General features: G+C 52.0%; 1 protein-coding gene across 5 annotated transcripts in view; it reads right to left on the reverse strand.

Annotated features, from left to right (window-relative positions):
- Positions 1 to 13,910, reverse strand: part of Nrg2 (neuregulin 2) — a 180,602-nt gene that overhangs the window by 19,320 nt on the left and 147,372 nt on the right. For 4 of the 5 annotated variants that reach the window (XM_026401273.2, XM_026401272.2, XM_026401271.2 and 1 more), the window contains exons 3-4: positions 11,400 to 11,518; positions 3,040 to 3,160 (exon numbers count right to left, since the gene is read on the reverse strand). In XM_026401273.2, coding sequence (XP_026257058.2) covers positions 3,040 to 3,160; positions 11,400 to 11,518 — 240 coding nt within the window. The remainder of the gene's footprint in view (positions 1 to 3,039; positions 3,161 to 11,399; positions 11,519 to 13,910) is intronic. The other variant, XM_026401274.2, reaches the window with a different exon arrangement.

Here is a 13,910-nt window from a genome sequence, read left to right on the forward strand (position 1 = left end):
GGCCTCAGTTTCTCCTTTTGGTAGCCTGGGGATAATGCCATGTGTGCTGCCCTTACCTGGGGAGAGAGGAGGATGAAGGATGAGGGTGTGCCCCAGGGACTGGGGGGGAATAAGGGTCTCGGAGTCCATGAGGGGTGGGTGGAGATGTGGTGAGGATGAGCAGGCAAATGGGGTGGGATGGGGGAGTCGCCTGATCATGGGTGGGCTGGAGAGAGCAGAACGGATGGGGATGGACCGATGGCAGGGGAGGCATGCCACTGGTATGTGCACAGGGCTGGAAAGAGAGTCTTGTTCTGTCATCATCCCCTGAACCAGTCCCCAAGAGTCACGCACCAACCGTGCTCAACAAACACACGGAGAGAAGAGGAGAAAGCAGCGAGAGGAAGTGTGGGGGCCCCTGTCTGGCCCAGACAGAGACAGTCACCTTGATTTGGATCCCCATTTTCAAATCCCCTTAAGTTTTCTTTTTTAAAACAAAATTCAGTATCAGTGACACTGTTTCTTTTGGCACTGAGTTCCAGAAAAACAGGAGGGTTACGGAGTGTGCCTGCTTTCCAACACTCCCTGTAGGGCTTGAACCAATACACAACAACAAGTGTAAGAAAACCAGGAAGGAAAACTGATTTTTATAGAAACTGGAATGAAACTGACCAGTGTAGTTTCATTATCCAAGCTAAGCGGAAATGCAAAAAAATCAAAATAAAAGTAAACAAACAGCACAAATGGTAAGACGTGAGTTCCGTTTCCTAAGTTCTTTCCTTTTTATTCCATTCAGGTGTCATCAGGAATCCCGAGAGGCCTGCCCCCCTTCCCTCCCAGCTTGCCCACCCCCAGAATGGCCTCTGGGCTCTGCCCGGCCCCCTCCCCCCTGCCCTTCTCCAGCACAACTCAGAGGACCTCAATCCCCGCCAGGGATGTTCTTCTCCCCTTCGGGCTGACAAAGGGAGCCAAGAAAGTCAAATCCATGAGCCCTGATTGGGGCTGACCCGGGGGGGGGGGGGCAAGATGGGGAGGGGGTAGCTCTGGGTGCCAAGTTCAAGTTCTAAGCTGTGAAACCCAGTTGTCCTGGTGGGGAGGGAAATAGGCTCAGGCTCCTGCCTTCTACTCCCCTTAGACTTGGCCAGGCAGGACCTGGGCTCCTAGGGGTGCAGCCTTGCTGGCGGGGTCCTCTGGTACCTATGTATCTTATTCCTCCTTTTCCCACAAGAAACTCCAAGACTAGAGCTTGGGCCCCAGAGCTGGCTCTGCTCATCCCTGGTGCCTGTCCTGGGGGCTGAACCTTCCCTATCTGGAGCCAGGGCTGATTTTAGCAACAATGCTGGATCCATTTGAGGGTCAAGGGGTCCAAGGGGCTATGGAAGAGGCGTATGGGACATGGCAAGGGGGATGCAGGACTGGGCCATCCCTGTTAGTTATTCCAAGGCCCTTGTGAATTTGAAGTAGGTCTAATCCAAAGAGCTCAGAGCATTTTCAAGGCTAGAATGTTCCCCAGGGTCTGTAACTAATGTGGCTGCCTCTTAGAGGAAAAAGCAGGGAAGGCTGAGGGCTGAGGCCAAGTTGAGAACTTCCCTGGAGGACCTGCTGTTGCTCTTGGGACTCTTCCCTGAGGTTTGGGATGGGAGGAGGGTGGGAAGGGGATGGTAGCAGGTGAAGGGTGGGACCAGGGAGGAAGCCAGCCAAGGAGGCCAGCAGGGGCTAGAGCCACAGTCCCGCCTGGCAATGGCAGCCCAGCGACCCCACCCTGAGGATGAGTGTGAACAGGTGTGGACCCTTGTGACCACGTGGTATGTGGAGGGGGTCTTTAAAAGTCCTGGTCTTCTTGCCAGGCCCATATTCCTAGGAAAGGCTGCAGCTAAGGAGGAGGATGCAGACCCGGCCTGGGAGGGCAGAGACAGGGGAACTAGAAGTGCTGATCTGACCTCAAGTGCTGATCTGACCTCAAGTGCTGATCTGACCTCAAGTGCTGATCTGACCTCGTCTGTAGGAGCTCAGGCCCCTCTCTAAATCTCCGTCAATATTTTAGTGGTCTTTGCCCAGATGCCACAAGAATGGGGCAGTTTTGGCATCTTGCCAGGGCCCTAGACTTGAGATGCTCTGAAAACCCCAAGTTGTTCACTAGGCCCCCTTCCCACTCCTCCCCAAGATCTGGCCACAGCTTGTGCTGCCCTCCCCAAGCTCCCTTCCCCCTCCTCTCAGGCCCACCAGAAATTCTGTCCATGGGCTTTGGGGGGGGGCCCAACTGCCCAGAAGACCCTGCTGGGCCTGAACAAGGCCTCCCTGACTGCCAAGCTCCCGCCTACCCTGTGTGCTCTGGGGAGTGGGTGGTTCTGAGCTCCTTGGAGTTCCTGCTGGGGCCAACCTGACCTCCTCCACTGGGCAACACCCACAGTCTCTGTTGGTATCTTTTTACTTCATGGAGAGGGGGCCGGGCTAAATGAGCACAGGCAGCACTTGGGCACAATGGTCACTGGGGTGCTGTAGGGCATTGAAAGCAGCCAGATTCAAGGGGTTCTGGGCAGTCCACTCTACTCCCCTCAAGACTGCAGGAGTAGGACCCTCAGGAGCCAAGGGTGTGGGAGCTTGTGGTCTGCCTGACCCTACCAGGTTCCTCATTGCTGGGGAAGATGCAGCTTGGGACAGAACTAGTTTGGAGAGTTGTTGAGAGATGGGGAAGGAGGACAGAGAGAGAAAGAGAGTGAGAGAGAAAGAAAGAAAGCCCAGTGCCTTAGATTGGCATCCCCATCTCCCTAACAGGTGTTGGTGAAAGGGTGGACATCAGGAGATGGGGTGGACAGGGGCCTAGCAAACTGGAACAGCAGGAGCCCATGTGTCCTGACATTTCCTCAAGTTCCAGAAGGGGCTAGAGCTTACATTTCCTTATATTCCAGAAAGGTCTAGGAATGGGGCCAACCTTGCTGTCTGTACCCTTTGGGGACCCCTTGCCAGTGACTGGAAGCACACTTTTCCTAGAGCCCTCCACTTCTGCCCCAGCATCTCCTACCCTGCTCTCACCCCATGCTGACCCCACTGGTCACTTACTTGCAGGAAAGCTGGTTGATGCCCTCGATGTAGTAGCAGACGCCTCCATTGACACAATAGGACTTGGCTGTCTCGTTGCACTTCCGGGCATGCCCCGACCAGGATGACAGGGTGGTGCTCACTGGAGGTATGAGAGACACATGCCGGTGACCCACTGAGACCACCTCTGGGTCCCAGGAATCACTTTCTTCATGGCTTTTCATGGCTTATCCCCAAACTGGAAGGTCAACAGAGACTGCAGACATGACTGGGCAGGGGAGGTCTACTGGTCCTTCTGGATTGCCAGTGAGGCAAAGTGGGAGGCCCCCACAAGCTCTAGCCATCTGTCCTGTGTGACCCTGCACGCTTTCTCCGGGCAAACCTCTAAAATCTTTTCATTTTTTGGAGGGGGTGACAAGGGAGCAGAAACTGCTTCCTCTGCTGGAATCAGGGCCCACCTCCACCCCTTTCTTCCTGTCTTCCTGTCTCATCCACAAGTGGATGAGATGCTGACGTCTGGTGTGGGCAATGGTGCTGGGAGGAGACACCTGTACCTGCCTTTATTGTTCAGGTTCTTGTATGTTCAGCGGGTGGCTGGAAGGAGTAGGGACTTGAAGGGAATGGCACCTTTGGGACATTGCTGTTTCCTGAGAGCTGGAGATGTGGTTTAACCCTAGCTTCTACGCTCTTACCCCTCTCTGCCAGGGATGGACGGAATGCAACAAAGGCCAGTATGCCCTGTCTCCAGAAGCAGCAAGGGTCTCTTCGTATACTCCCATGCCAGGCAGCCCCGCTGCTCTCCCACCTCATCAGCCTTTGCCTCTGGAGGGAGCCTCCAGACCTCTGAAGCCCAGACTGTAAATCATGGGCTTCAGGTTGTTGGAGAGGAGATGGGGCTGAGGAGGGCCAGGGCAGCTGGGATGGGAAAACTGGCTGACAGAAAGATTGGGCTCTGAGGCTATCGACCCAGACTGTAAGTTCGATTTAGCAGACTCATTTGAAAAATCAAAGTTAAGAAAGCTCTTCTCCTCTATCCGAGGAGGGCATACAGAAAGCTGGCTTCAAGTGAGAATTCTTGCATCAAAGTCAGTTTTCATCTGTAAGATACTGTCCTATGCTGTGTGTCTAGACTGGGCTGCCAGAAGGGGCTCCTGCTCCCCACTCAGCTCTTGGGGGCTCTGAGGGCCTCTTACTTCCACCCAGCACTAGCCTTGTGACGGAGATGGCCCATCCTGCCTTGTCCGGCCCTATCTCCTCAGGGGTATTGAGTTTCTATGGCTCCTGTCAGTCATGGGGAGGGGCTGAGAGGAGGAGGGCAGGCACTTGGCGCCCTCAGTGTTTAGACATGTAGGGAGACAGATGGAGCATGGGGGACTTGGAGCGTACACACAGCTCTGCCTCTGTATATGTCTGAGGAGCTCACTGATAAAACCCAGCGGACAGGGCCAGCTCCCACCTTCCCCTCCCCATCATGCCGGCCGCTGAGCTGGCATCCTTGGCCCCATTCTGGCTGAGGTCTCCCCTAAGGCTCAATGCAAACCCAGCTGGGACCCACATGCTGGCTGGGGAGAAGAGAAAGCTTCACGTTGGTGTCTGTCCCACTTCTGGGTCAGTGAGACCCAAGAAACTAAGAAAGGGCCAGAAAAGAAAAATAACCGAGGTGATCATGCCTAAAGTTATAAAGTCCCTTTACTGGGCAGATCCTAGAGGTTGTCCTGCCCTTCGGTTACACTGTAAAGAAGGAGTGAGGAAAGAGAATGGCAAAGTGCCCATGCAGAGTCACAATGTGTGTTGTGACAAGGCCTTAAGGCTGCTGGTCCCTAGTTGTGCAATCTTGACAGCTACCCAGTCCCCTGCGAAAGAAGACGTCAGCACCAAGTCTTGCCTGGAGCAGATGGATGCAAAAACAATGTGGACCACAGGCCTGGGTCCTCCGGGGGGCCTTGGCTAAGCCAGAGAAATCTCAGCCTGGGCCTGCCAGGCCCAGCATGGGTCCCTCTGCAGCCATGGGTGGCAGAGACTGACAGTTGCTGTGCCCTCATTGTTTTTCCTCCCAAGCTGAGGGAGCAGTGGACAGCAGTGAGGTTGCTGGCAGGGACCGCAGCTGCACATTTGGGCTTGTCACACATACATGCCTGCGCTCATGGAGGCCTTGGGACACAGATGACAACTGAAGAAAAATGGACCCCTGAGCTGTGGTACATGGAGCCCTGGCTGCCAAGACCACATCAGCATGGAGATGAGGCCGAGGACCCAGAAAGGTGAAAAGGGAGGACAAAGTGGAGGGCTGGTCATAGAAAGTGTGGCAGAATGATGACTGCAGGTCTTCCCACCTCAGAAAGGCCACTTTCTAGGGACAGGACCTTCCTGAGTCACTACAGGCCAACTCTTGTTGTGGGTGAAGCCACACTCCAGGGAGATGTGCATGCTGCAGGAGTGCATGCACACCACGGCACCAGCAGGCTGTGCTGGCACACACATGTCCCAAGGCAACAGGTCTAGACTCCCCCGTCAGTGTATCTGTATTTCTAACCCAGTCCTCCCATGTGTGGAGAATCAAAGGTGACATGGATTCTCAATGGGAAGGTTTAATTGCTCCCCCTATCCCCTTTTTTTTCCAGTAGTAGATTTAACCCAAGGATGCTCTACATCCCCAGCCCTTTTAAAAAAAGTATTTTTGAGACAGGGTCTAAGTTGCTGAGATTGGCCTCAAACTTGAGATCCTCCTGCCTTAGCCTTCCTAGCAACTGGGATTGTAGGCACGTGCACTGCCCCTGGCTCCCTAACTGCTCCTTTGACACTTGAACTTGAATGGCTCACAACCACCCGAAACTCAACATGTCCCAAACTGAGCTCCTAGTCATCTATCCCAACCATCGTCTCTACCTTTCCCTCTGTCAGTAACCAAATGGCACACACCCAAGTCCTAGAGGGCATCTTATATTTCTCTTTTATTCCCCACTACCTCTCATCCCCAAGGTTCACTATTTCTAACTCCTCAAGAGGCTCCATGCCTGTCTCCCCAATTCCTCTTCTAGTCCAGGCGTATCTCTTCCTTGGGTGACCACATGTCATCCCCTCACTGGTCTTCCTACCCTCATCTCCACCTTCCTGCCTTCATCTCTAACTTTTTTGCTTGGCAGCTGCCACAGTGGTCTTTAAAATATGGTCTTTCAAAATATGTAAGTTCCATGATGGAAGTTCTCCAATGGCTTCCCTTTGTACTCAGGATAAAGCCCCAACTCCTTCCCAGGTAGAATCTGGGCAAGGATAATAAGGATAATAAGCCAGGAGTCCTCCTGCCCAGGACGTTCCCAATATCAGACTCCTCTGGCCTCCCTCACCTTCCCCAGTTGTCAGGCTCCTTCCTGATTTTTCCTATTTGCTTCATCTATTTCTGCTTGTAGTACTTATTCTAACCTAATTAAATGATGAGGCATGCCATTATTAGCTCCTTCAATAGAATGTAAGCTCCCTTAGGGCAGAAAGACATCTCTCCTGTTTCACTGAACCACAACATCTAGCAGAGTTCTGGGCACATAATAGGTGCTTAACAAATATTTACTGAATCAATGAATGAGCAAATAATATCTGATTCTTTGGAGAAAAGTGCCTTCTGTTGCCAGCCCAGGGACTAGTCTGGTATCCCTGGCTGATGATAGCTTTTCTGTAGGTTTTAAATGTAAATATTCCTGAGAGGTCATTAGGGAAATGAAATTAAAGCCACAATGAGATGCCACTTCACATCCGCTAGGAAGGTGAGAAAACAGAGGGATAATAACAAGTGGTGGTGAGTTTGTGGAGAAATTGGTAGTTCGTGCATTGCTGGTGGGAATGTAAAACGATGTGGCTGCTTTGAAAAGTAGTCCAATAGTTCCTAAAAAAAATTAAACAGAATTACCATATGCTCCAGGAGTTCTAAAAACCTATGTGCATACACAAACTTGTCCATGAATGTCCAGAGCAACAATATGCATAATAGCCCAAACATGGAAACAATCCAAGTGACTTAATAATCCAAACTAATGAATGGATAAATAAAATGTGGGACATTCATACAGTGGAACATGATTTAGCCATAAAAAGTAACAAAGTACTAATTCATACTATAATGTGGCTGGACCTTAAAAAAACATTACATGAACTAGAAGAAGCCAGGCAAAAAGGCCACATATTATATAAATCTATTTGTATAAAATGTGTACAATAAGTAAACCCATGGGGACATAAAGTAGATTAATGGTTGCCAGGGGCCAGAGGAAGGGAGCAATGCTAATAGGTATGGGTTTCCTTTTGGGGTGATGAAGATATTGTGGAATTTGTGGTGATGGTTTCATAACTTGGTGACTGGGTAAAAACCACCAAATTGTATACTTATTTAAAAGGGTGAATTTTATGGAATGTAAATTATGCCTCAAAAATTAATTTTAAAGAATTTCTAGAAGGGACAAACCCTGGAAGTCATTATCAGCCATTAGTGACTTGGTATGGGTGGGTTCTTCAGGGCCTTCCTTCAAAGACTAAGCAGGAGCAGGGTGGAGAAGCAGCTGGTTCTGGGGAGCCATCTCCCCATTGCCTGTTGCTGCAGCAGCTACTTTTCTCCCTTGTTCATAGAAAAATCTTTGCTTCTCTTTTGAGACCCAGACCTAGCACCTCTTGATACGTCTAGGTTCTCTTCTCACGGTAGCCCGCTGCCCTTTGGTGCGGTGGACTGTCTTCTCCCTGCCCTGTTCTAAAAGGCAGATGCTTTTGAGCCCAGCTTTTAGCTTCCTGCCTTGTGAAGGACTTGACTGGGGGCCAAGACTGAACTCCTCAGAGCTCACAGCAGAGCGTGCTGAATGTGCAAGTGAGAGTACACAGCTCGCCTTTTGTCCCCAGCTAGAGGACAAGCCTGGGTCTCTGCAGGACTTCCATGGTCCTGTAATACCCCACTTCAAACCTGCCTGTCCTCTGGGGCAAAGTCTGATATCCTGGACCTAGAATGGCTACCCCAGGATGTCTCTGAGATCCCTTTCACCTGAGACATGGACACTGGTTTCTCAGAAGTGGCTGATTAATTTTTTGAAATTTCCACAAACTTCTGCTAACTCCTCCTTCCTGCCAGCAGCTTGGGAAGGTCGGAAACCTCTTGTGAGCTGGCAGAGTTATGACGAGGGCCTGCTCTGGTTTGGGGAAGAAGTATTAGGCTCCACCAGAAAGGAGCAGGAGCCCTCCAAGAGCCAGAGTGATGTCCCTTGCGCAGCCTGCAGCTCCTGATGCCCCGCCCCTGTAGCTTTGGCTGCCCTGGGGCCTGGGAGGGCCAAGCCAACCCACCTAGGGATGAGTCAGAGGGGGGCAGGCAGGGCCTATACCCGATCTCCGCCCCCTCCTCAGGGTGTGGTTGCTGCAGGTCTCCTGGGTTCTGTGGATAAACAAGGAGCCAGGCATCTCTGCCTGTGAAAATGTCCCCAGTCTTCTGGTCACCTGCACTGGCCCTGTTCAGCTCCCCACATGAAGAGCAGGCTCTTGCCTGCATGGGCTGCACAGGGCAGCAGAAGAGGTGCGTACTCCGCCTGCATGTGGGTTAGGTGCACAGGACATCAGCCTGAAGATCACTAGGAATCTCATAATTTTAGGGGGAAGAGGCTTATAGATCAGCCTCAGGAGGGGAAAACTGAAGACTAGGGAGGTTGGGCAACATGCTCTGGGTTGAATGACACAGAGCTGGGACTAGATCAAATCTCTCCACTCTCCACTGCCCTGCCCTGCGTCCCTCCCGCCAGGCTACAGGCACTGAGGCAAGGAACCCTATGGGCAACTGGATTCCAGTTCTGCCCTCCAGGCCCAGCCCAAAGGCTCCACTCTCTGGTTCTGCAAAGGATCACAGCATGACCCATTGCAGGAAGGAATTGAGAGCCCTCCCAACCCTCCCAACCTCAGGTCTCAAGCCCAGTGTGGCAGAGCAGGCATGGCTGTGACTTTCTGTATGGCAACCCTACCTTCTTTCTCCACGAAGAGCACCCCTTGAGGGAACGCTTCTCCATGTGGTATGGCAGGGCCATGGTTCGGGCACTCTGCCTCTCAGGAGCCCCCCTGCATACACAGACAAGCCTGGCAAAGACGGCGCCCTCCAGCCTGAACAAGTGGCAGGGCCAGTGGGCACATGACCTAATCAGGGTCAATCAGAGTCCATCCTCGTGATCTATGTGTGGACCAGAGACCGAGGTGGCGGGCTGGGATGAGGTAAGCCTGGAGCTGTCTGTGGCCACGGCCTCCTCTTCCCACTCCATTCCCCCAACGTGGGAGAAGCTATTTCAGAACTGGAAAGAATGAGGCCGACACACAGAGGGAGAGTGTCCTGACCCATCCTCTTTGTTCTTAGACTCTCATTTCTGAGGCCAGTTTGACCTCTTGGACTTCCCAGTTTTACAAGCCAATAAATGAATTCCTTAAGGTAGGTTTAACTTGAATTCGTGTCAGTTTTAACCAAGAAAGTCTTGACTAATAAAACAGGAGACTTCAAGTCCAAGGTGGATCTGTGGATGTCTGCTCACTATGACAGGTGGCAGGTGCTAGACACTCTCTCGCCCCAGGCTTGGGGCAGGTTGAGAAGTGGAGATGCAAATACCCCTACTGCTACCCTGCCTGGCTTGGGACATGGAGAAGGCAGTGAAGGCCTTGAAGCAGGTTGTAAGTTCTTTAATATAACATTTACCGGGTACCTACCAGGAGTCAGGCACTGTGCCAGGCCCCGGGGCCAGAGTGGTAAACAGGCTAGATTCACCCCCCATGGAGCTCCATGGCTAAGTTTGCCTTGAATTTTACATTGTACAGCTCTATCATTAACTAGCTGTTTGACTTTGGACAAAATGTTTAGCCTCTTTGAGCTTCTCATAACCTATAAAATACATCCTGGGCCTGAGTCAGGGTTCATGAAATAATGTGCAGTCTGGCTTGGTACATAGTAGTTGTCATTGTAACTTCTTTTGTCCTTGTCATCCCCATCCCTGAGGCTCACCCTCCACTGGAGTGCACACAGAGAAAGTTCAGCAACAGTATGGGACCTGAGGAATGATCTAAGATCTGAATTCAAAAGATACTACTGGGCCTCTGGGGCCCGAGCTGGGAGGGACACTACAGTAGGTTGGGGTGGTCTTAGGAGGAAGGCTGCCGGGGAGAGCTGGTGTGGGAGAAGGAATAAGGATGGCATGGCAAGGGGAGAGACTGCAGAGGAAGATCATGGGCCAAATGGGTGAGTCCCTGGCCTGTGGCTCCCAGGCTGGGGACATGGTTGAATGAATGTGTGTTAAAAAGGCCACTGTTCTGATACAAGTGATTAGGGATGAAACTTGTGCCAGGGTTGCCCCTGAGGTGGGCTTAGAGTGGAGGGCTAGTTATGAGAAATATCCAGACTGGATAGTGGCAAGGAGCCCAAGAGGCTGGGAGAACAGGGCTGTCCCTCAACAGGGCAGGGCAGAGAGGGTCTTGGCTAGGTTATCATCTGAGGGCCATGGGCCGGGGAACGTTACAAGTTCTCTTTTAGGTAACGAAGGGTTTGGGAGTATTGGAAGTCTGGTGGAAAACAGGTGACAATAAATACAGGATTAGATTCTGTGACAGGCATGACTGAAAGCAAATCCCAATAAATAGGTGTCTGAATGGCATGCTCCGCCTGGGGGTGCTGGGAGCAGGAAGGCTCTTTGTGGGATTTGGTGCACTGGGGTTAGAGTGGAGGGCACTGCATGAGGACAGGAAGCATTGGTAGAGAAGAAAGGTGCCTTTCCAGTCAAGGGAAAGGACAGCCCAGCAGGAAGGCACCCTCTGCTCTGCAGCTGGATCTGCCACTGCAGAGAGAAGCTCAGGAGCACTGTGAGGTCCTGACCATGTAGTCTTGGAGGAGAGAGGATGTCTGGTGGGAGAATCTGCCATCTCCAAAGAGGCTATCTCAGGGGATCCAAGCCTTCAGTCCTCCCGCCCTGGCCCCGTGGAGATGACCTCCTGCACTCAGGTGCCGGCAAAGCAGCATCCACAGGCCAGCAGCTGGCAGCGCCCGGGGCCTGCCTCTCCCCCAGCCCCGCTCTGGGCAACCCAGCTTCCCATAATTGCCTTCTAAAAATATTCTTCCCTCCACCCCCACCTCTTGATTTCAAAATATTTAGTTTTCAGGGTATTTAAAATGAGAGTTGGCGGCTCTTCCAGCCCCAGATAACAAAGCTAAACATTTATGCTTCGACTGCATTTCTCTGAATCGGCTGAGATCTGGGGTTTGATATGGCCGTGGCAGAAGGGAGGGGAGTCGAGTGCAGGATGGAGCATGTGTGGGCCTCCTGAAGGCTGGGGGGCAACTGATCCACCCTGCCAAAGCCCTCAGGGACCCTTCCCATCCTCAAGGGGCCACCTACCGCTGTTGACGTAGAGCCGGCCCCGGACGGTGTCCTTCCCCAGGATGTTCTCAGCCTCGCAAACATACTCCCCAGCGTCCTCAACCTTCACCTTGTTGAACTGTAGTCGTGAGTTCTTTCTGGTTAGGGAGGGGGAAAAGAGGGGAGAGGCGTGAGCTGGGGGGAAGCGGCGACAACGATGCTCCCCAGCAGTCGTCCGACAGTCACCTCTCCCCACAGACCCACAGTGGCCTTGCAGGTTGGCTGGAAAGTAGATACCCTCAGGCTGGCCGTTCCTGGGGTCCAGAGGAATGCTGAAGCCCTGGAACTGGAGGCAGACTGGGGCCCTCAGGACAAACCAGGCTGGGGCTAATGGCTACACACATGTTCTAAATCTATGAATTCTCATGTCTATTTTCCCAAGGCTGGGCCTTTTTTGTAACATTTTTCTGGGGGCAGAGAGCCAGGCCCCTTAGGAAGTCACATGACTACATCTTCATTCTCAGCAGCTTTAACCTTCCTTAGAAATGGCTGCTTGTCACGCTGGATACATAGGACCCATTCCCAGAGCAATGGTTTAAATGTGTTCCCAAAGCTCATTAATCCCCAAAGCGATGGTGTGGGGAGGTGGGGCCTAATGGGGGGTTAATGTCACAAGTGCTCCATCATGAGTGGCTTAACGTTGATTTCGTGGGAATGGGTTTGTTATAAAAGCAAGTTGAGTCCCCTCATCCTCTCTCACCATGTGACGCCTTCTGTCGTGTTACAGTGAAGCAAGAAGGCCATTACCAGATGTAACTTCTGAATTTTTGACTCCTCTAGAACTGTGAGCAAATAACATTTCTATTGCTCATAAATTACCCAGTCTGTGGCCCTTCGTTATAGCAGTGGAAAGTGGACTCAGACACCCAGATACCTGGGAGAGCCACCATTCTGAGAGGATCAGTTGACAACTGTGCCCAGATCCCAGTCCAAACCTGTGGTTTTCTCCTGCCTTCCAATCAGCCCTGCCACTAAGGGGCACTCTGTGACCTCTCCAAGGAGCTTTTGTTTCATTTATTAATTCATTTGACAAATGCTTACTGAGTGCCTTTGTGTGCCAGGAACTTGTACTTCAAGCAACAAAAAGATCTTGGACTTGATCCCAGGGCTGAACTGGGTGTCTCTTCCTATAGATGGAACCCTAGAGGGCTTCCTGACTTGCCCAAGGTCACCCAGCAAGGTAAAGGCAGAGGTGCTGTAGCTAGTGGAGACATGCGGCATCTTGGGCATCTGAAGTTGGGGCTAGGCCCCTTCTTCATTCAGTCCCTGCATGCCCCGCCCCTAGTGCTGTGACTGCAGTGTACCTAGCCCTGGGTCCCCTCTTTCTGAAGTTCTGGTCAAACCTCTCCTCCCTTCTCAGAGCTTCCCTGCACCTATCCCAGCATGCCTAGGCTCTGCAAATGTCTGTTCCCAGTTCCCATCCTTCCCTCTGCCCCAGTATTCTCAGAGGCTAGCAAGAGCTCTGAAAAAAGCCCAGGTCCCAACCTGGACCCCAGGGGGAAGCAAGAAGTAGCATGGAAATGTCTTTACATGATGTTGTCTCCTCTTCTTTTTAGTGATTGGTTAAAAAACAAAACAAACAAATAAACAAAAAACACAGATTCCCAGAATATTTGTAGTGGATTGGAGGGATAATGGCTCACGGGACAAGGTGTAGTAGAGCTGTAGTAGAGATGTCACTGCCCTACCCCAGGGATCAAAACAGAGCCAGGACACTGTTGGGGTAAGGAGGGCAAGGGCAGGTGAACAGAGAGGCTTGCCCATAGAGATGCAAACTGGCCCACAGTCCCTACCTTGGCCTATGCTTTTAGGGACCTCTTTCCTGGACTTGCTTTCTTCTGAAGGTAGACCTCTTCCCAGATATCCTCACCCCAAGACTCCCAAACGAAGGTGCTGCAAAGCAGTCTTGTCAACAGAGCCTATTGCTGTGATGATGTCCTCACTAGTGTGGTGACAGCTGCTGGACTATACCCTACCCTTCCTGGCTCGAGCAAGTCTTTGTCTCCTTGGCCTGGTGCCTGTCCACAACCCTCTTCTGTCAATTAAAGTTTGTTCCCTTCATTAAGTAGAGCCCCGGAGGCCCCTCTGACTGAGAAGGCTTCTCCTTCCCTGCTCTAGCCTAATTAGACACCACAGAGCCCAGCTTCCCTGGGATGAGGCTGCTCTCACTTCCAGGCACTGGACAAGGAGGGCACGGATCACCTGAGGGGACTAAGAGCCAGACCCTCTTTGTCACTCACAGTCACATTCAAGGGAGTTTCCCTTGCATGACATCATATGTAGCAGGACAAGGCCGAGTGATGCTCAGGGCATTTGAGGGGGGAAAGCTGGAACTTGAAGGAAGGGTTCCGGGAGAGCCCTGCCCCTTAGAAGAATGAAAAAGGGGTGATAACAACTCTCCGGGTTTGCCAGCTGCAGGCATCTTGGTTTACTGGGGACACATGGCTCTCAGGGAGGTGGGCTCCAGAGACACAGAGACTCTGGGTGGGA

The sequence above is a fragment of the Urocitellus parryii genome, chromosome 1, assembly GCF_045843805.1.
Source record: "Urocitellus parryii isolate mUroPar1 chromosome 1, mUroPar1.hap1, whole genome shotgun sequence".
NCBI classification, from domain to species: domain Eukaryota; kingdom Metazoa; phylum Chordata; class Mammalia; order Rodentia; family Sciuridae; genus Urocitellus; species Urocitellus parryii.